The 22,805-nt window shown below is 32.4% G+C and overlaps 1 protein-coding gene across 1 annotated transcript; it reads left to right on the forward strand.

The window, feature by feature from the left end:
- The first annotated feature begins 319 nt into the window (after nt 1–319).
- Nucleotides 320–6,950, forward strand: LOC134697567 (fibrinogen C domain-containing protein 1-like). Its single transcript, XM_063559849.1, has 7 exons — nt 320–327; nt 695–827; nt 1,930–2,110; nt 2,871–2,986; nt 3,767–3,863; nt 4,132–4,296; nt 6,691–6,950. Exons 1-7 carry the CDS (start codon nt 320–322, stop codon nt 6,948–6,950), a joined length of 960 nt encoding a protein of 319 aa, XP_063415919.1.
- Nucleotides 6,951–22,805: the final 15,855 nt, after the last annotated feature.

Consider the following 22,805-nt stretch of genomic DNA (forward strand, 5'->3'; position numbering starts at 1 on the left):
AAATAAAACAATGAAATATCGTTGTCAGATGCAAATCCAGGATTTTAAAGACAAAAAAGGGGAGTGAAGGCAACATTAAAAGACGTGTTGAAAGTATGTATTAGGACCAAATACATAAATGTTCGTTGCATATGTATGGAATGCGGGAAGCACATTAATAGATAATCATAATCCTTTGTTGTTGGGAGTCTTAGTTTACTCCTTGTTTTTGCGTGTGATAGTCTTATACCTTTCTTACAGTATAGACCCTCAGCAAAAATGTCACAAACAGTTGAGGAAACGAGAAAAGCGATATACAAGTCAAACTAAAGCTGGAAAAATGGCAGGGTAACCCCATGGTCAAACAATGTTAACGAACTCTGTCCTCACTTTCCCCCATAAACAAAAGAACATCACCGTCCAGCAATGAAAATCACTAAAAGGGAACGAAATATCGTCCCTTTTATCGTAAATTCTGGTGAAGAATTTCTGTGTGTACAAATCTAGGAAAGAAGAGTTATTCCTGTTCCTGTAAGATTTATTCTATGTTAGTACCTCATTGGTAAATTTCGGCAGTATATTAAGAAAATTCTTCGTCTTTAAACGAAAACATATCATCATATTAAGATAACGGTAAATGTTGTTGAATTTATCAATTAAATGCAATTTAGACGTGTCTTTACTGACTTTATTCAAAAACTGTAATACATAACAGTAAAGAAACAAGACACTACGGAAGGGATACAGTTAATGCTCATAGCAATACCTACAAACAAACTTTCCCAAAACGTACATTAACGTCCTCATTAGAAAACGAGGCATTCAAAGCAGCCAACAGTATGGTGGTGGTATGCCGTAAATACTACACCGACGTTCTCAAAAATGAAATTTTAATGTCATCTTCATTCAATTCCGGGCGGTCCATAGCGAGTCATCTAGTTAACAAACATATCATAACCACATCACAGCTTACGGCTTCTTCAGAACATTTGAAGGTCCTTACTTTGTTATGAATAGAAAATAATGTGTTTACTAAATCATATGGAAGTATAGAGTAAAGAGTGGAAAAGTCGGAAAAACTGTCAACATAATCATAAAAACCATCAATGCCTCAAGAATTTGTTACACTCCAAAAATGATTAATTCAAAGCCTATTTAATTTAAATATGTTAGAACTTAGAAGCTTTCTGACAAAAAATAAATGACAAGATCGTTTTTGTTTTAGGGGTGGTGACCTTAGTCTTAAATTATTTATCACTCTACTACAAATAATTTACAAATGACAGTCACCGCTACTACAATAAAACGATGATTTTTATCAAATTTTTGGAAATAATGTATTCCTACAACAGTTTATTTTAACTTCGGACATGCCGAGTAATCTTTACAATGTCTGGTACATGTATATGAAATTTAACATGTTAATCTGTCATCGATTAAGATGTGAATTTTAACAATGAAAATGGCTAAATGCAGATGAAGAAACCAAGAGGACAAGTTTTATATTTGGATAAGACATAAGTCGTTAAAGAAATTAGAAAGATGATCAGCTTTCGAATGATATATATATATTTACCGTGTGTAAAGCGAGTGCATTAAACATTTACATTTTATGGTAAATGTCACTCAACTACAAGGAAATATATTAAAATTTAATTTTGACATCAAGAAGTTGACGCCTTCAGAAATTATTGATTATCTATAATCGGTACGTCAGAACAAATTCTAATATATAAATGATACACAAAACCGTTACACTATCATCTAGTAGAGAACAGAATAGGTTGACGAAAGACTTGTCATACTCCTGCAAAAATGATTTGTAAAATGCTTTTTTCGATAGCAGCATGTACAATTCTATCACTTTGTGCTGGAACGAGGACAGTTAAATCACAAAAGTTTAGAACATATTTCAACACTCAATTGATGAAAAATGGAACTCATTTTCAGAAAAGTACTCAAGAGACATTGTATTCATGTGCAACTGTATGTGCAAACGAGGAAAATTGTTGCTCTGCCAGTTTTAAAACTGAATCACAACAATGTGATTTGTTCCGATCATGTTGTACTTCGGAGGACCAACTACTAGAAATTGAAGGAGTACATGTCGTCAATAAGACTCCAATGCCAGGTTTGTTCTTGTGGCTAATAAAAGAGGAAAAGAAATTAAATACTAGTATTCATTTGTAAATACAAAGAAATTAAAAATTAGTATCAATTTGTAAATACAAAGAAATTGAATACTTGTATTATATTGTAAATACAAAGAAATTGAATACTAGTATTAATTTGTAAATACAAAAGAAATTAAAAATCAGTATTAATTTGTAAATACAAAAGAAATTAAAAATTAGTATCAATTTGTAAATACAAAGAAATTAAATACTAGTATTATTTGTAAATACAAAGAAATTGAATACAAGTACTAATTTGTAAATATCAAGAAATTGAATACAAGTATTAATGTGTAAATATAAATAAATTGAATTCTAGTATTAATTCGTAAATACAAAGAAATTGAATTCTAGTATTGATTTGTAAAAACAACGAAATTGAATAGTAGTATTAATTCGTAAATACAAAGAAATTGATTAATAGTATCAATCTGCAAATACAAAGAAATTGCACAAATCCATCAATTAAGTACGACTCTATTTAGGATAATAAAAATAAGCAAAAGAATTTTATCTGGTAATAGAAATAAACACCAAAAAAACGGTAATGTATTCACATCATCAAAAACACCATCAGGAGGCTAATCAGAAGTGGTGTTGCATATCTTTGTTCACTTATACAAAATGTACAAGACAAATGCGTAAGACTAAAATATTTGCATTTTTCATCAAATATTTTATTAAGCAAAATTCACTGGCTTTTAATATTTTTTGCAGTTGACTGCAGTTCCCTTCCTCCCGACTCTTGTAGCGGAGTGTATACCATCCAAACCGAGACCGGAATGAAAATTGACGTATTTTGTGAAATGGAGATTGATAACGGTGGCTGGACAGTAAGCCTTTTATATAAGTATATTTTATTATAGTTACGTATCAGGGAATAAATGCATAGTTATTTTTTTCACAGTGTAGCTATACATAATATTCGAATGTATATTTGAAATTAAATAACTAGAAACCCTGGGAACATACATGTATTTCTTTATGCTGATGAATTAAAATTTCAACAGATTTTCGGTATTTCAATATAGATGGGTGTTTTTATGATTCCAATTGCCTCATACCAAGACAAATAAAAACCATCTTCCCAAATTCGTTCGTTAATTATAAAGAACGTTAAGATATATCTTGATAATGTCTTTCATTACGCGTGCGCATGTCAATTATGAACGTGCATTTTGGTCTACTAGCACAAACTTTCAACATCCATGATTTCATTAAGCAGAAACCATTTGATTTTCGAGGGGGGGGGGGTGGGGGGCTATGTTTTTTTTTGCAAAAAAAGTTTGTTTCCAGTTTTTGGTGAAAAAATAATTTGTTTTGGACCATGAGTAAAAAGTTGTTTGTTTCACCCTCAGCTGCCACTATATCTAATGTTGAAATTGAAAGAAAAAAAATGTTTTCGGTTTGTCGCTAAAAAAATAGATTGGTTTTCCGCCGACGGCGAAAAAAAAAGTTTGTACAGAAAAAAAACCATAGCCATCCCGCACTCCCCCTCCTAGAAAATCAAATGGTTGCTGCCTTACTGTCCCCTTATGTATGTCACTATAAGCTTTTTTTCTGTTTTGTGATTTCACGTGAATTCTTTCACCTTTACTTTCACTTTTACATAGGTAATTCAAAGACGATTTGATGGTTCCACAGATTTCTATAGAAACTGGGATGACTATAGAATTGGATTTGGTCTCGTTGCTGGGGAACATTGGCTTGGTAGGTACACGTTACTGATTTGATTTTTTCATGTTGCGAATTTTTCATTCTTTATTATTAAAGATTGTGAGTTTAACAAGCTATTTTGTTTAACAAACATGTTTAACATGATCGATCCAAGAAATGTATGTTTTGGTAGTTTAACCTACCTTAAGTTTATATTAAAGTTGAGACTTATTCTAATTGTAAAGTTTTGCTTGCGTTATTAGAGCGAGTGAAATCTGTTACTTTGTTCTCCACATTTAATGTTAATCATTGATATCTTTAGGAAATAACTACATTCACGCCATAACGCGACAAAGATCCTACAAAGTTCGATTCGACCTAGAAGATTTTGAAGGACGAACGAAATATGCCATCTATACTGTGTTCAGTATTAATAACGAAGGAACAAATTACACACTTAGTATAGAGGGATTCAGTGGAACTGCAGGTAACAACATTTCTGTTCAGACTTTGTGAGCAAGTTGATGCAATAAAATTGTTATGTCCAATTATAGGTGTTTAAGGGGAATAATTTACGGGATATAAAAAAAAAACAACGATATTTTGTAATCATTACTGAAAGTGAAATAGTGATATATTAATTCGCATTTGACAGCCAGTTTGCTTCAATTTTGTTCAAATAAGCTAAGAAATTGGTGAATAATTCGACCTCATTGAAGTCGTATGCACGTGATCTGTATCTGGAGATTTGGTATTTATAAAGAAGGCGTGTTGGGCTGCAATTTAAAAGAAAATAATATCAACACTGAAGGTGAAACAAGGGTAAAACCATTTGTTTGACTGATTCGATCCACAAAAAATAATTATTTTGAACAGGTAAAAATGATGATTAACATACTTAATTAATCTATAATATGAAATCAATCAAACCTTGAAAACGTCAATTGTACGCGTTTGCTCTATCTATTTTTATAACTGTGAATATTTATGTTTAAAACGGGTACAATGACCGCCGGCAGTGTTCGTAGGTCATCTCGAACCATCGACGGTGTTCGAAGGTCACCGCAATGGTTGATTAGATGTCGGCTTGACTTAAAAATAACCTCGAAATGATGATACATATCAGTGATCCAATTCATGATAAATTGTTTATTTATTTAAGATTCCTTCTTTATTTTGATATACGTTGTAACATGTGTTGGCAGCTAATGCTCCGTTAACTAAACTACTAGTACATAATTATGGCTGAAGATGTTACGTTTGCAAGATCACGTGTTCCATGAACCCATCAGTACATTTCCTCGGCGTCCTCTTTTATTCGTTAATATCATCACTGATTCAATCACGAGTGTTTTGCCTGCAATTATATATACCATGTTTGCTTAAAGTAACTGCTAATTCTACAAAAAAAATATGCATTCCACCTATTTTGGTGTGACTCCTGTTGCTCAATTTTATATTTTATATTGGTGATTGTGTGGAATGTTGTTTGGCTTTGGTGAAAAAAAGCCTGTGTAAGTGGAATAAGTCCGCAGCACCCGAATGGCAATCATAATAAAAATAAAACGTACAATTGATCACAACAGACTCATGCCTATACAATACTGTGGATTCATTAATATTCGTTGGATATCAATTTTCGTGGATGTCGTGGGTACTTACGAACCACGAATTCAAGTATTCAACCAACTACAAATTTTCTAAAGGATTTCATGCAGACTTGGGAAAAAACACAAAGTCAGATATCCACGAATATGCAAGTTTTCCTCAAACCACGAAAATTAGTACCCACGAAAATAAATGAATCCACAGTATGTTAATATCTAAAGCGTTCAGAGTGGGAATAAATTTAATAACAACGTTTGACAATGTCCCTGACGTTGGAAAGCACATGTATATATATATATATCTACCCATCGTTGTTTTCTTTGTGCCATTGTATTGTCTGTTTAATAAAAAATAAGTTGTCATTGACGCTTCAAATAATAGGATATCTGAACGTTTTTTCAAATCAAGTTCGGTAAATAGTACATTTATAAGAAGCAACGCTTTCTATTAACAGAACACATGGTCATGTATTTCACATCCAATCTTTTATGGTAGTATTCTTTACAAAGCAAAAAAAATTCAGTATTGACCTCAAAAACTTTCAAAACCCTTAAACATACTTATTTAGAGGGGATATAGTTACGATACTGTTGTCTAATCATTAAAGATTGCATGTTTTGGCTTTAATATTGATTCACTTATAGGGTCTTTGCATCGGAATTAAAAAAAAACAGATATTGGCATGACACGGGTTATGTTCTTCTCATATATATTATGATAGTATGCTACTAAACCCCTAACGGGAGGGATTGTGCCTGATATTCATAGTTTCTTGTGTATAATTCGGAGTTTAGTATGACGTTCATTATCACGGAACTAGTATACATATTTTCAAGGGGCCAGCTGAAGGACGCCTCCGGGTGCGGGAGTTTTTCGCTACATTGAAGACCCATTATTGGCCTTCGGCTGCATGTTGTCTGGTGTATAGTCGGGTTGGTGTGGCTTTGACACATTCCCCATTTTCTTTCTCAATTTTACTTAATTATGGTACATGTACATTATCGTGGTAATAATTGTAAAGTGATCAATCTGCATAAGACAAAATCTACTAAACTATGATTTAACAAATGACAGCGTCATTTGCCAGTATGTATGTTGCTTTCGGCCTAAATGATGATTTTTTTTTTCAAACGAGAGAACCTCAATTATTCCAATTTTCTCAAAAAGACCATTATATTTTCAACAAGTGTTTCTATTTAGTAAAGTTAAACTCATGTGTGCAAAGAACGTTTTCTAACAAGCGTTCATTTATTTGATAATTTTTTTTAAACAGGAGATTCTATGAAACTTGATGATGGAATATCCAATAATGGTATGATGTTCAGTACACGTGACCGCGAAAATGATCTGTTGGAGGGTAAAGATTGTGCTGCTAGAAAGGGAGGGGCCTGGTGGTATAATCATTGTACAGGGGCAAATATTAACGGCATATATGGCAGGAATGCAGCTGAAAGATCCAGTGTCCATTGGAAAGAATGGCTAGGTGAAACTCCATTGAAAAAAACAATAATGATGATTAAGCCGAACTTTTAATTTAACGTATATATTATAGCCTGTTTGATTTTATGTCAATATTTACATTTGTAGGTTTATCATATGAATTTCCATATAAAATACCGTATATTGTATATTTTATCCGTATAAGTTAACCACAATGCTTACCCTTGAATGTAAAAATTACAAAAAAATATTTTTTCTGATAAATAGTGAATGGCATCAATATATGAATACCTTCAAAACAAAAAAACTTTTGTCCTCAGTCTTGTCTTTTTTTCTTATATCATGTATATGTTGTTTCATGTGCATTTGTCTGGTGTATCTTCAATGATCTATGTTTTACATTTTAAGTAATACAAGTACCTAGTAAATTTATTAAGTAATACATTCATATGTCTGTCATATATATGAGACAATATCTGAAAAAGTATAATTACCTTGTTCCGTCTTTCACCAGCAATTATCTTTTTATTCAGACATCTTTTTGGAAAATTTTAAGTTCCAGTATTAACTAGAGTATATGCATGTAATCCACCAACTGCATTAAATTAAATATTCTTTTTAATATTGCTTCTTATAAATAATTATAATTTAAATGGTCAACCCCCCTAAAAATCATATTGTCCCCTGTTATTTTCTGAAAATTAAATCATTCAACGAATATCGGAATTAAGTAAACAGCCTTCCGATTTTCACAAATATGATAGATTATATAAACACCTCTCCGTTAATGGTCTAATTTTGTTATAACTAAAGCATGTAAGAAAATTTAGCATTTTAAAGGGTATTTTACATGTTGTCACCAGGGGTAGTTTCTTTCCTGATACCGCTGTTTTTTTCATCTGTGGACAAATTTGAAAGACCAAACGTTAATTTCTTTTCATGGAATGGAAAGAGCATCATTCTTTGAATTTAAGGCTCCTCGTGTTTAGGCGAATAGCAGCCAGTTTGAAAAATCTGAACTCCCAAAAGATTTGAATTTAGAGAAAAATAATTGTGTTGTTCTCTCCTGTTACAGCCTTTTTGCGTACCCTCTGAGAATATTTCCTTGTAGGCACTATTACAGTACATGAGTTTTTATAGTATCTTAACAAATTGATATGAAGATGGAAATATCTTTTATACTATTCGAGAAAATGAACAAAAAGTACTTCGTATTTCCTTTATGTAACGTTCTGTCATGTTACTTGATAAAAAGTAACAGCATAACCATAATCAGTAACAGGAATGATGTTCCAGACTATTTCACTGAATGAATCAAAAAGTTATCGTCTATATGTCAATCATTTAATTTAATATTAGTCATCACCATATTAAATATTTTTCAAAATAATATACAGTATATTGAATGAAAAAATAGTTTTTTTTGCTTTTGATAACAGCAGAGAACATTGTGAAATTCTATTAAAGTAGATAGTAACAGAAAGGAATTTATTTTAGAAGTTTTCATTACCTAGGTAGATTTTTTATCTTGTAAATACAGTTTCAAAGGATAAATGACATTGTTTGCTGTTATCTTCCAATTGTGATCAATCTGAAATGATGTTTTTTTCTTTAACTTTGAAATAAAGCATTTTGTTGAGAAAAAATCCTTTCTGTTACCAACTCTGTCCTGTTATTGTTGTCCTGTTACTCGAGATTCTTTCATGTTACCAACATATCAGACGATATTTTAGTATATATCTAAACCTTTCGTATTGCAAATGCTAAAATCAATAATGAGCATTTGATAAACTATTGCAGACTACTGCAGGATATACTTTTAAAACACAAATAGTGTATTAAACTAATTTCTTATTCCCATAAGAAGCTTTTTAGAATTGATTCACTTTGGTAATAGGAAAGAACTGGATTTTGTTTGTACCATTTTTAAAATTGCCATTGTTTCCACATAAAACAATTGTTTTTATTACAGACAACAGTTCCTAGATTCTCGATGTGTGTTATAAGATCTATGCTGTTTAAATACCGGGTGTAAATACATTTCTTAGTTTATTTCTTATTGCCAAAAATTAGACTTTTTTAGATATTGTCTCATATATGAAGGGCTGGACCGGGGTAGGTTTCTCCATGCTCCCGCCCCTCTTCTCCCTTCTCCCGCCCTCCTTCTCCCTTCTCCCTCCCTTTTCTCTCTTCCTTACCTTTTCCGACATACGCTTCATTAAAATCCATGAAACATTCAGGAAGAGTTTCGGTCAAAAGATTAGTAATGTCATACTATTAAAGTAACGATTCTCTCAGGCGCGGATCCAGAAGAGGGGGGGTCCAGGGTTTGGAACCCCCCCTTTTTTTACGATCAATGCATTTGAAGGTACGGGGACATGTAATTTGAACCCCCCTTCCCCTTTTTAAAATGGTTGGATCCGCCCCTGTATCTCCCTTTAAAATTTAGAATTTACTCATGTAAATATTTCTTCAATGTCCATCCAGTTGTTCAGGAGTAGATGCGCTTTAAAGAGATACATTTATAGATAAACAATAGTTGCAATATGCCTGCAACGTGATCAGACTAATACAAATTCCAGTCTAGGAGGGACATTCCAATGCAACCTCCCATATTTTTGATATTTGACAAATTTTATGATGCACGCTTTTTCCCGATTAATTTTAAAGTATAAAATTTAGAGGCATAGCACTCAAATTTATATTTGAACGACAAGAAATATGATGGTTCGCAAAACGACTCGGAAGGCGTTCGGGCCGCTAAAGGGTCCTGAGAAATGTTGGGATAAATGGTGCAAAATCGGGTTAATCCTGCATTCTGACCCTCTACTGACACTGAAATTTCGCTTATGAAAACATAATTTTTAGGCACAATTTTAGTTATCTGACTTTTTTGAAAGTCAAATTCAAAATACAGAAAAAGACTTTGAAACATGAAATGTGTTAAAAAGTCAACAATCCAAATGAATACAAAAAGTGGAATATCTTGGCTTAAATTTATTCTTCCAACTTATTGTCGGATGCCATTCAATGTGTCTTGGCATACAGGGGATTTTTCATAGTGGTATGTATAACAAATTTCGTTACCGAGCGTAGCGGGGCGTTTTTTTTTACCTTTTTTCTTGCTCAAAAATCATCTGACGAGAGTTATTGACCACTTTTTAAACACTTAAGTGTCTATTTCACTTGATTCAATTAGTTTTTGTGAAATATTTTAACTAATTTAGTCATTAAAAACGATCCGATTCAAGCTCAAATGTGAAAAATCTCTCAAATATGCCCCAAAACGTCACTTTTCAGGTGGTTTTTGTCAAAAATGAAAGTGGCCGCATCCGTGTTCATCCACAATCTTTATATATGTTATGTATTATTATAAAAAAACAACTTACATTTCAATATTTCAATATTAAGGATGAACACGAATGCGGCCACTTTCGTTTTACACGTAAACCGTCTAAAATTTAACTAAAATGATAGAATTTTGAAGATTTCAGTAATTTAGCATGACTTAGTGGTGCTAAACCCGATATATGTGCATTGTATTGTCAAAAACTGCCCATATTTATGTAGCAGAAGCATTCAACTGTCAAATAAATAACTAAAAGTTTACATTTTAACAATTTTGTAAAACTGCCATATTTTGGGGCCAAAAAGGGGTCTTACCGGACCTACTCCTTTAATAGTTCTTGACGTGAGGCTTGTATATAAAAAAAAAGTAAGGGTTAAACATTTTTGATGCTGTATTCTATCTACTCCATAAATTTCTATTAAAAATTGATTGGATGGATCCAAAGCTAGAATTTCTTATTGACATTTATTGAGAGGTTTCTAGTGATGACTTCTGTACACACCTTTCGTCTAAGACATATGGTTCAATTGTCGAAGTTTATGTTATATATAAGTTATGGTCCTTATGATGATTTTATAACGGGGACCTCAATATCTGCCAAGAAAAAGAGTAAAATTAAATAGCATACAAGACTAACTAAGGCCAGAGGCTCCTGACTTGAGACATGTGCAAAAATACGGCTAGTTAAACATGTTTTTGAAATTTCATTCTTCCCCCTATACCTTAAGTCAGTGTAGAAAAAACAAACACACAACACTACACACTCAGTTGAAGAGAAGTCCGAGTCAGATGTCAGAATATGTCACAAAAGAAACTAAACAAATTGACAATGATACATAAAATAACACAGACTTCTAACAGTAACTGGCATGCGAGCTCGAGACCTGAATTAAACTAAAAAATAATATCGTCTTCATCATATGAATATCAAGTACAATCCCTGCCGTTAGGGGTTTAGTAGTATACCATCATAAAATATATGAGAAGAACCCTGTCCAAGTGAATCAATATTCAAGCCAATTAATAAGCAATTATATTAATGAACTGACAACAGTTACAATCGTTACTGACCCTTCTTTTAGCTGACAATGTTTGTTACAATGTATGAACAAAGAAAAATAAAACATTTCAGCCGATTTCGACAGGGACATCCCAAAATCACCCTCATTTCTAAAAAAAAATGATGAGTTAAAAAAAATCTTTCACATAATGTTCAGCTACACAAAAATAGCGTAATTGCATGGTAGACTAAGGTTGCATCATCAAGACATAACAAAAGTATTAAAAAAAGATTCGATAATTTATTTTCAGTCATTTCAGATCCCACTTTTTTTGTTAGCTTGCTGAATGCCGCACTCAGTTTGACCTACAATAATTATTTACTTTCAACACCTGTGAAACCTAGATTAAGAGTTCAACTCGTCTCATTAATTGCATGGCTACTAGTCTATCACACCCCTTTATTTCTACTGAAACAGTATTAATAAATTTTTAACGGTTTATATTGCCTATGACTCATAAAAGGGATTTTCTGTCTTTGATTTTTCCTGTAAAAACCTTGTTATCTTTAATCCTGTGCAAAAATTTATTGGTGCGGCAGCCGGCTGCTACGCCCCCGTAAATCCAGAAACACAGGTTAATTTGTGAAAATACGGGGACTTTTTGTCACACTATTTGTGCAATTTCGTAAGAAACCAATTCGTTTTAAATTGATTGCCAAAAAATATGCTTCTTAAAAATAGAAAAATGAAATTCTTTTTTGAAAATTATACGGGATATAATTTGTTGAAAATACATAGTACAAGCAGTCTTTGAAAATCAGGCAGAAAATGAGTTTTGGAATGGAATAAACAAAAAAGAATAATACAATTGTCCATTATCTTGGTTATTTGGGCACACAACTTTTCCTATATATATGTTCCAAGTGTAACCAGTTTTGGAATATTATTGGACTGTACAGAAAATATGGTTCCTGAAGCTTGTAAAAAAAAGATTGCCGATACTGTAATCTTATAAATACAGTTTACACAGGACAGCAACATCGGAATGAGGAAACTTTAAGGGTTAACAAAGGACTGTCATTTTGGGATGTCAACACTTAATGCGCATCCGTTGGGACGAAATAAAATTATATCTCTCAAACCCCGTAACACATTTTTTCTTTCAATTCAGTATTTCAAAAATTATTTCTTGAAATTTACAATCACACAATTCATTTAATAAAACCCAGTGGCTAACAATAAACGAAAAATCGTTTAAATATTTTAATAATTGTAGAAAATAAACCAAGAAAAGCCCTCCGAATGCCAAAACAAAAAGAAAGAGATATATTTGTTTGATATATTTCTTCAAATGCTGAAACAAACTGAAAACACGTATATTTACACCTGGGTGTACAGGAATGGTCGGTTGTGTTTTGTTGTTGGTTAGGACATGATTTACAATAGAGATTTCCCAACTATCTTCCACTATGATCTTTAATATAAATATATATATACCAAAAGTGCGCATATACAGGGCACAGATTCTTCCTTCTTCCTTCTACAGTGTACAATTTCAAGTTGGAACTTTTAGAATGCACCAAGTGTTTTACCTCTAGATAATGCATGTATGTTCTCAGATTTTTTTCTTATATCACGATATTGCGTCTCAAATGGTGACGTCAAAGTTTTACGTTTTACGGCGATTACGAATTATTTGGGATAAGTTTTGTATTTCGCTTACAATTTTTGTTTTGCACATCAATATGGATACTTCTTATAATGTTTTGTTGTACTGAATATGCATGGATTGAATGTAACGTAAGCAACAACCAACAAAATATATCGTATTTGGGTAATGCATAAGCTATATGAAATGAGAAGATATATGCGATATGATGAGTGCCAATGTGACAACTCTCTACCAGAGATCAATTGACATAAAACGTAATAAAGTGCAATGTTTTTGTCATTTAGATCAGGAAAGGAGGAGAATATATATTTAGCTTTAATATAAAAAGTTTGTCGGGAATTACAAGTAAAGGGTCTTGCTTATAAAATTCAAATACTTTTTTTAGCGGTACAATTAGATTATGATTCGATTGTCAGAAATAAAAGTTAATTATAATTCATCTCATATGTTTACAAGCTTTGTATGATGTGGAGAGGTATATAGCCACGCTTTATGCCCAATTTTATTTTCACTTTCAATTCTATACACATGAATCTTATTGCAGAGAAATAAAAACAAAACTCAGTCAGTTCACGCTTCCCAAATTTGAAAATTTGATAAAGATGATTTGTTATCCTCTTGTGATACCATACTTTGTCATATCTTCAGAACCTCATCTAAACGAACAATCCCAGCAGGCGCAGATCCAGAGGGGGCTTCCGGGGATTGGAACACCCCCTTTTTTTGGACGATCAATGCATTTAAATGGAAACATGTAATTGAACCCCCTCCTCTTTGTCCTTGGTTAGGAACCCCCCTTTTTAAAATGGCTGGATCCGCCCTGAAATGAAAGGTTAAAGTTGACTGCGTAAGAAAAGCGCTAAATTGAATAGCATATTTAGAATCAAAATCAAATGCTACCTCATACACTTTAAGTTTTAGTTTATAACGATGTTACCTGTTCAAAGAGACAGATACGATCGAATACAAGTTTAACTAACTGATGAAGTATTCTTCCTAAAATAATATAACGATTAAAATTATACAGAGCATACACCATTTAGTAAATGTATCTTAAACATGTGATATAGGTAAAATGAGGCATTTGCCCGACTAAAAAAAAACAATTATGCAATTGCGAAAAAGACACCAAAGAACTAAAATTATTTTAATGAGAAAAACAAAGATATTTGTTTTAATCTAGTATCCTAGGAGGATTGTTAGATATGCAGATTTCTGCAAAGATTTATAGTGTTCCTCGTAGCTATGCTTGTCCTTTTAGTCCGAAGAAACACAGCAATTATTTTTTATGATAACCCAGTATGTAGTATTTTAATGTCCAGGTTTGGTGTTTATGGCTGATCCAGAAGCTATATCACGGCTTCCTATTTCACCATTGTGGGCGTTTCTATTTTTCCTTATGATGCTAACAATCGCTATTAATACACAGGTATGATTGCTTATAATGACTGAATCAAGTCAGGAATATGACAGTTGTTATTTATTCGTTTCATGTGTTTGAACTTTTGATTTTGCCATTGGGTAAAAAACTTTCTGTTTTTTATTTTACTTGGAGATTGATAAAAAAAGATTGATATTTCATGTCATAGTAACATTTTGCTTCTGGAGAGAAGTTATAGTAAGATACATTAGTATAAAAACGTTTTACGTTTCAAGGAACAAACTGATATAATATCAGTATGCAATTTGTGTCATCACACGACAACAATGAACTAAATCACAAAACAAGACTCCAACGTTAACGTGACTCATTCAGTGTATGTAAACAAAATAATATGTTTTCGTTTTATAGTTTTGGACATTTGAAACTATTACAAGTGCTTTGACAGATGAATTTCCAAAACTGTTGAGGAAACGGAAAATGCTGGTAACAGCTGGAGTCTGCTGGAATCTGCTTTTTAGGATTTCTGTGATATATACTACTCATTATGCAAGTAAGTTTTTGGAAGATATTTATCTTGTTTGTAATACTTTTTATTATGATAAGATATAAACACGATCCAAAATAATTCATAAAGCTAAAGATTAGTCGAAATTTCAACGTACTTATTTATTTTTGACCAGACACCTTGATAACGAAATATTGCCGACACTTTTTTACGCAATTGTAACTCTCGTACACGACAACTATTTATTTTTATTATGAACAAACAAGCACAATGAGAGAGGAACGATTCATCGAGGTGGTAAGCATTGACTACTCTGCATTCACCACTAGCCTTGCGAATACAAACTCTGTCAACATGTAACTATAGGTGCTAAAAGTATTCGTTACAGATCAGTCGGCTTTACTGGTTATTAAATATGTATGACTTTGAAAAGTGTCGTTTGTGATTTCAGACACAGTCGGTCAACCATTCCGTTTATGTAGTGTGGATGTCAGACCTCAAAAAGAATGTATATCAAATAAGTAACTTTGTTGACTTCGGTGTATGACCTTTCTCACTATCGATTGTAAGGCCACAATGAATCGTGTCTGCAAAAGACAATAATGGATACAAAACAGAACAAGCGTGATACTTATTATCAAATATGTGTACATAAGAACGAGATTTTTCCATTGTATAATACACGAAATTTAATAATATGGTACGAGGTTTGCATTTAATCACCATGTTTTTTTATTTATCTTTTGTAGCGAAAAAAATGTCTTCTGCGACCCATTTCCGAATGGGAACCATTCTTAAGAAGTGAAAAGAATCGAATGGAAACATGTACTTTGACATATTTTAAACTAACTGAAGTAGACAAACGTGAATTGAATTCCACAAAAAACACTGATGAAATACAAAATATACTTTAATTTTATAATATTTACAACTTATATTTTGATTGAAAGTATTTGAATAAAATATTGTCGATTTGATGTATTTTTTAAAAATGTTTGATCACACATAGACGTAAATGTTTTTCGGAGTGCCAGATCAAAATAGCAATTAATCTAACGGGTGGGTTCTGAAAAGTTGGTTGACCGCATGAGATGAAAAAAATGTGTACGACCATTGAAAAAAAGAATACATTATGTTGGATACGGGCACTTGTTCTATTTACAACATGTATTTACGAACCTACCATTAAGCTGTTACAACCGTGCATACAGAGAGGAACTCTCCCTACTCGAGGTCTTGGTATGTCAGTCAATTAAGGCTAAAATTGCCATTTTAATATCAAACTGATAGAAAATTGTAATATAATTGACACCACTCATAATAAATATCAGTGAATCTATAATAAAATTGCATTATCCAACGCTTCAACAAAGTATATGTTCAGTCTTTAACAAACAAGAAAGGTTTTACAATTATTAAGGTAGTGATATCAGGTATGGCAAATCAAAAGACTTTTCAAGTCACATACTGGAATTTTCGTCTATATAAAATAATTTATTAATGACAAAAATGATATAAATCGCGTGGTTTTATAAATTTCCGCCTTTAGTTTCACTAACATAAGCAAACGTATCCCTTACCAATGATATGCATATGTACTATTTAAATTCTCTTGTATGCAAGTTTTAGATTATGACAATTGTTTTTCAATATCCTTTACCGACATCTTTCTTTATAGTTTTTATATCTTTTATTCGCGGTCTTTCTTTTTAGTTTATCGATCTTATCGGGGAATAAATTAAGAAGGATCTTTTTCTGACAGTTTCAGAAATATAAAACCAAAGTTAGTCAGAATCTGTGTTTTTTAAACAAAAGGATTTCTTATTTTTTATAAAATGTATTGATAACACAATTACCAATATGCGTTGATTTTTAGAATTAAGGATGATTCTGTTTAATTTGTTTAATGGTAATGCTAATGCAGTCCATTTACAAAAGACAGTTCAATTCCTTTTTTTTTATATTCCTTGGAGAAATTGACTTATAACATTTTATGCATTGTATCTATGAACAATAAAAAGACAGTCAAGGAATTTAGTTTAACAGCATAAGTCATTAACGGAATTGTGTAAGATAAGTAATATTGAACAAAATAATACAGGATTTTAAAGACAAAAAAGAGGGGGGTATAGGCAACATTAAAAAGAAGTGTTAATAGTATGTATTAGGACCAAATACATAAATGTTCGTTGCATATGTTATTTCACTTATACATATTTTTGACGAGAAACTGAATATGAACAGACTTTGTACAATACAGCAGAAAGACATGTCATCCAATCTTGACACATGATTTCCATCCTGGAGCGACATTTTTTGTACCAATTGTTGCAAAAACTCTTAATTAGTGCGTGCTTGGCACTAAAACCAGCAAAATTTGGATTCGAAACGGGAAAGAATCCAGCCCAACACCTCTCAAAGTCGGGCAATACTGTGGCTTTCATCAACGTCATCAGGCAACCCGCTCACCAAATGTTTGACGATTTTAAAAGAGAGATAATTAAATAATATACCATGTACGTTATAATATAAGTATTCTACGTGACGAAGGTCCAAACACGTTTACTGCTTTACTCTTAACTTCCTCATTACTCATTAGTAACCTCTTGAACAAGATCTTTCATTAAATGAACACGGTAGTTATAAAATATTTGTAAATAACAGACACAGTATACCTAGCAAAACATTGATTCACACAAGAGTTTTAAAGTGTGAAAATGAAATGTTACTAGATTCGTTTGGGCTTTTGTATAATGTTACTCTTTGAGGATAAGGTTGTCAACAAGCACTTTTCAAATATACGTTTTATGGTGTACTCCTCTACGTTAAGTTTGTATCAGCCACACATTTTTTATCATGATTTTGACATGATACATGTTTGGACCTTATTGGATTATAGCTTTTAAATTTGGATTCAACATATTTGGCAACGAGCATCATTGAAGAGACATGTATTGTCGAAATGCGCATCCGGTGCAGGAAAATTGGTACCGTTAATGTTATAACTACCACTGGGTCGATGCCTCTGCTAGTGAACTTTAAGTCCCCTAGGGTATCACCAGCCCAGTAGCCAGTAATTCGGTCCTGGCATGAAAATACGAATTTTTTATGTTATTAAAACTGTTACCAAATGTTACAAATTATTATAAATTAAGGAATGTATCTCCCTCATGCAAAGCTCAGTTTCCTTTCACGGATTTGGCTATACATTTTGGACCTTTTTCGTTTTATAGCTCTTTACCTTTTATATAAGCTTTGGATTTAAAATATTTTGGCCACAAGCATCACTGAAGAGAAATGTATTGTCGAAATGCGCATCTGGTGCAGGACAATTGGTACAGTTAATGTTATTGACAAACATAATTATACAGTTAGAAGACATAGTGGATCTTAAATTCAATATCCCCAGATCCTTTTAAAAGCATTTAAGAGGAAGTCATACACTTAAAAAAAACATTTTTAACAAAATCTGTATGTAACTGAATACTGAGAGGTAAATCTTTAACCAGCAGGTTCATTGACATATACATGATATATGTTGGTTAAGGTTTATAGAATTGAAACAATAGTAAATATTCCGAAAGCTGTGAACTGTCATTGTCTTCTGCAACAGCCAAATTTATACTACATAAATGCGTCCGTTAATCTACGAAGGGGTTAAATGTAAAATCACGTGTACATACATTTGCAGTACTTTTAAGGGGCTCTGGAAATTAGGATATTTTCGTCAGTTTTGATTGTTCTTGATAATTGCGAGTTCCGTTATGGCAATAACATGGAAAATGGTTCAAATTCAAATAGACACGTACAACTGTCGAAGGAAAAGGGGGATATGGGACTTATCAAATATAACCATTAGGAAAATCATGATATACGGGTGCCGTATATGGTGCAGGAAATGCTTACCCTTCCAGAGCACCTAATTTCACTCCCGTTTTTAGTGGAGTTCGTGTTGTTTCTTATTATTATTTATACCTGTTGATGTAAATGTCCTTTGGTTTTGTGAGTCTTTGTTTACTCCTTGGTTGTGATTGTTATTGTCTTATACCCTGGTTACATTATACATGATATAGATCCTTAGCGAAAATTAAGCAAACAGGTGAGAAAACGAGAAAAGGGATATACAAGTCAAACTAAAGCTGGAAAAATGGCAGGGTATCCCCTTGGTCAAACAATGTTAACGAACTCTGTCATAACTTTACCCCATAAACAATGAAATAATACATACCCCAAAATATGATAAGATGGTAACTAAAGAACATCACCGTCCAATAAGGAAAATTTCTAAAAGGGAACGAAATATCGTTCCTTTTATCGTAAATTCTGGTGAAGAATTTCCGCGTGCACAACTCTAGGAAAGGAGAGTTATTCTCGTTCATAAAATATTTATGTTATGTAAGTACCCTATTGGGTAATTTCGGCAGTATATTAAAAACAATCTCTATCTTTTAACAAAACCATATCATTATATTAAGATAACGGTAAATGTTGTTGAATCTATCAATTAGATGCAATTTAGACGTGTCTTTACTGACTTTGTTCACAAACTGTGGTGCATAACAGTAAAGAAACAAGACACTACGGAAGGGATACAGTTAATGCTCATAGCAATACCTACAAACAAACGTTTCCAAAACGTACATTAACGTCCTCATTAGAGAACGAGGCATTCAAAGCAGCCAACAGTATGGTGGTGGTATGCCGTAAATACTACACCGACGTTCTCAAAAATGAAATTTTAATGTCATCTTCATTCAATTCCGGGCGGTCCATAGCGAGTCATCTAGTTAACAAACATATCATAACCACATCACAGCTTACGGCTTCTTCAGAACATTTGAAGGTCCTTACTTTGTTTTGGTTAACAAATTTACACACACAAAAAAACCAGCAGTAAACTATCGTTTCATCTCGGCCTCTAGTTAGTGTTCTACAACTTATCTTTTGGTGCTTTTTACAAATTCATGAACTACTTATAGAGCATATCATAAACTACTGTAATAAAATATATGAAACCTGTGGTATTAACTATTTCTGGAGTGTAAAACATTTCGGGGTTTTGATGGTCCTTTTGATTTTTTGACAGTTTTGACTTTTCTGATATTACACTACACTTCCACAAAATCTTGTCACACGTTTTTTTCCCATTTATTTCAATGTTCGTTTGGTAAATCTGAATGCAAATACATTTGCTGCAATTCATTGAAAGCCTTTTTCATTAATGAGAAAGGTAAAAATGCAAGATATACTTACTGGAGGTGTAATGAGATGATAAAAGCTGTTAATTTTTTCCGTGTCAATATTTGTGTACCTTTCGGCAACAAAGTTTATCGACAGGTTGTAGGTATTCCAAGTGACACTTATTGCGCCCCTTTAATAGAAGACATGTTTTTGTACTGTTATGTATCAGAGTTTATGACCAAACTCAGTAAACATGGTAAAGACCTGTTTAAATTGCTTTTGACCGATAAATTCAACAAAACCTTTTAGTGTCTTGATGATAATGTTTCGATTAATGATCAAGAATTGTTTAAATATACGGCGGAAATTTACCCGAAGGATTTTTTTTAAATCTATGAAATTCAAACGGTAATAACTGTCTTTCCCTAGTTTTACTTTTAGATAATTTGAATTTACACTGGAAACTCCAAACTAAAATGTACGACAAAAGGGACGATTTGTCGTTCCATATTGTGAATTTTCCCCTTTGTGATGGTGATGTTCCTTTAGCACAATCTTACTGTGTTTATATTTCACAACTGATTCGCTTTGCCCGTGTTTATGTTGTGTCGGGTTTTTTTTTAATTTTCCCGAACCTATTATCTATTTACTACTGGTATTACATATAATGGTTAACAACTGCTCTGTATAGTTCATTAATTAGGGGAGTGTTAGTATCCTGCAAACGTGTTTAGTTCCGCCACATCTATATGTATGTGCCTGTTTCAAGTCAGAAGCCTGTAATGAAGTGGTTGTCGTTTGCTGATATATTATATACTTGTTTTTTGTTCATTTTTTCTACATAAATAAGGCCGTAAGTTTTCTCGTTCGAATTAATATACATTTATAATTTTTGGGCCTTTTATAGCTGACTATGTGGTATGGACTTTTTTCATTGTTAAAAGGAGTACGGTGACCTACAGTTGAGACGATATCCCTCATGTGCGCGCCTCCAATTCAGGATCACAAAAGTTCTGTATAAACAAAAATCTCTGTGTAGTGATATTGGACATGTTTCATTTTTTAACAAGTGACTGAGCTAAACCATTTGCGTTTATCTGGAAAGTAGAGGACCATAGAATAAATGTGTAAAACTATGGAGTTATTATATGTATTAAAAGTATTATATTTTCAAAGAAATTATTGTGTGAAATTTACGGGAAAAATGAATCACACTTCGTATGTTTGGCTTTATATAAAATATTTTGATATGAGAGTCACTAATGAGTCTTGTGTAGACGAAACGCGCGTCTGGCGTACTAAATTATGATTCTGGTAACTTTGATCACTATATTTGTACCCCAAAAATACAACCACATATGTGAAAATGTATCAGCTTCAAATCAAGCCATCATACAAATAAAAGTTTCGGAGATGGACTGAGCTACAGAAATAAAAACGGTACCATAACCGCATATGGAGAAACAATTGCGCATATTGTCCCATTTGGTAATTTCTGTGTCATGTGGTCTCTTGAGGAGATTTAACTCATGCATGGGCAATTGATATCATATCTTCTTTTTTTATATTTAAATGAGTTATGAAAAGAAAATAATGTTTTTATTAAATCATATGTAAGTATAGAGTAAAGAGTGGAAAAGTCGAAACTGTCAACAGAATCAAAAGAACAATCAAAGGCTCAAGAATTTGTTACACTCAAAAAATGATTAATTCAAAGCCTATTTAATTTAAAAATGTTAGAACTTAGAAGCTTTATGTCAAAAATAAAAACGACAAATAAGATTTTTGTTTTAGGGGTGGTGCCCTTAGTCTTTAATAACTTATCAACATATTACAAATAATTTACGAATGACAGTCACCGCTACTACAATATAACGATAATTTTTCCAATTCTTGAAAATAACGTACCCCTACAACAGTTTATTATTACTTCGGACATGCTGAGTAATCTTTACAATGTCTGGTATATGCAATTAACATGTTAATCTGTCATCGATTATGTTGTGAATTTAAACAATGAAAATGGCTCAATGCAGTTGAGGAAACAAAGAAGACAAGTATTATATTTGGATAATACATAAGTCGTTAATGAAATAAGATTCTTGAAATAAAAAAGATGATCAGCTTTCGAATGATACATATTTTACCGTGTGTTAAGTGGGTGCATTAAAAATTAAATTTTATGAAAAATGTCACTCAGCTGCAAGGAGATACATTAAAATTTAATTCTAACATCAGTTAGTTGAAGCCTTCAGAGAATTGATTCCATATAACCAGTGCGTCAGAACTAGTTATAATATATAAATGATACCGAAAACCGTTATACTTCTTCTATCTAGCAGAGAACAGAACAGGTTGAAGAAAGCCTTGTCATACTTCTGCACAAATGAATTGCAAAATGCTTTTTCTGATAGTATTATGTACAATTATATCACTCTGTGCTGGAACGAGGACGATTAAATCGCAAAAGTTTAGAATACATAGCAACACTCAATTGATAAAAAATGGGACTCACTTTCAGAAAAGTACTGAAAAAACATTGTATTCATGTGCAACTGTGTGTGCAAACGAGGAAAACTGTTGCTCTGCCAGTTTTAAAACTGAATCGCATCAATGTGATTTGTTTTCTTCATGCTGTACTTCGGAGGATGAACTACTAGAAATAGAAGGAGAACACACCATCAATAAGACGCCAATGCCAGGTTTGTTCTTGTTGTGGTTAATGAAAAAGGAAAGGAAATTGAGTACTAGTATTGATTTGTAAATACAAAGAAATTGCGCAAATCTACCAATGAAGTACGATTCTATTTTAGATAATGAAAATAAGCAAGAGATATTTTGTCTGGTAATACAAAT

This window comes from Mytilus trossulus, chromosome 14 (assembly GCF_036588685.1).
Source record: "Mytilus trossulus isolate FHL-02 chromosome 14, PNRI_Mtr1.1.1.hap1, whole genome shotgun sequence".
Classification (NCBI taxonomy): domain Eukaryota; kingdom Metazoa; phylum Mollusca; class Bivalvia; order Mytilida; family Mytilidae; genus Mytilus; species Mytilus trossulus.

Bases quoted from the DNA above. Each gene is read 5' to 3' on its own strand.
- LOC134697567 (XM_063559849.1), top strand. The intron at 2,111-2,870 runs GTTTGTTCTTGT...TATTTTTTGCAG, and splicing joins CAATAAGACTCCAATGCCAG to TTGACTGCAGTTCCCTTCCT. The intron at 2,987-3,766 runs GTAAGCCTTTTA...ACTTTTACATAG, and splicing joins TTGATAACGGTGGCTGGACA to GTAATTCAAAGACGATTTGA.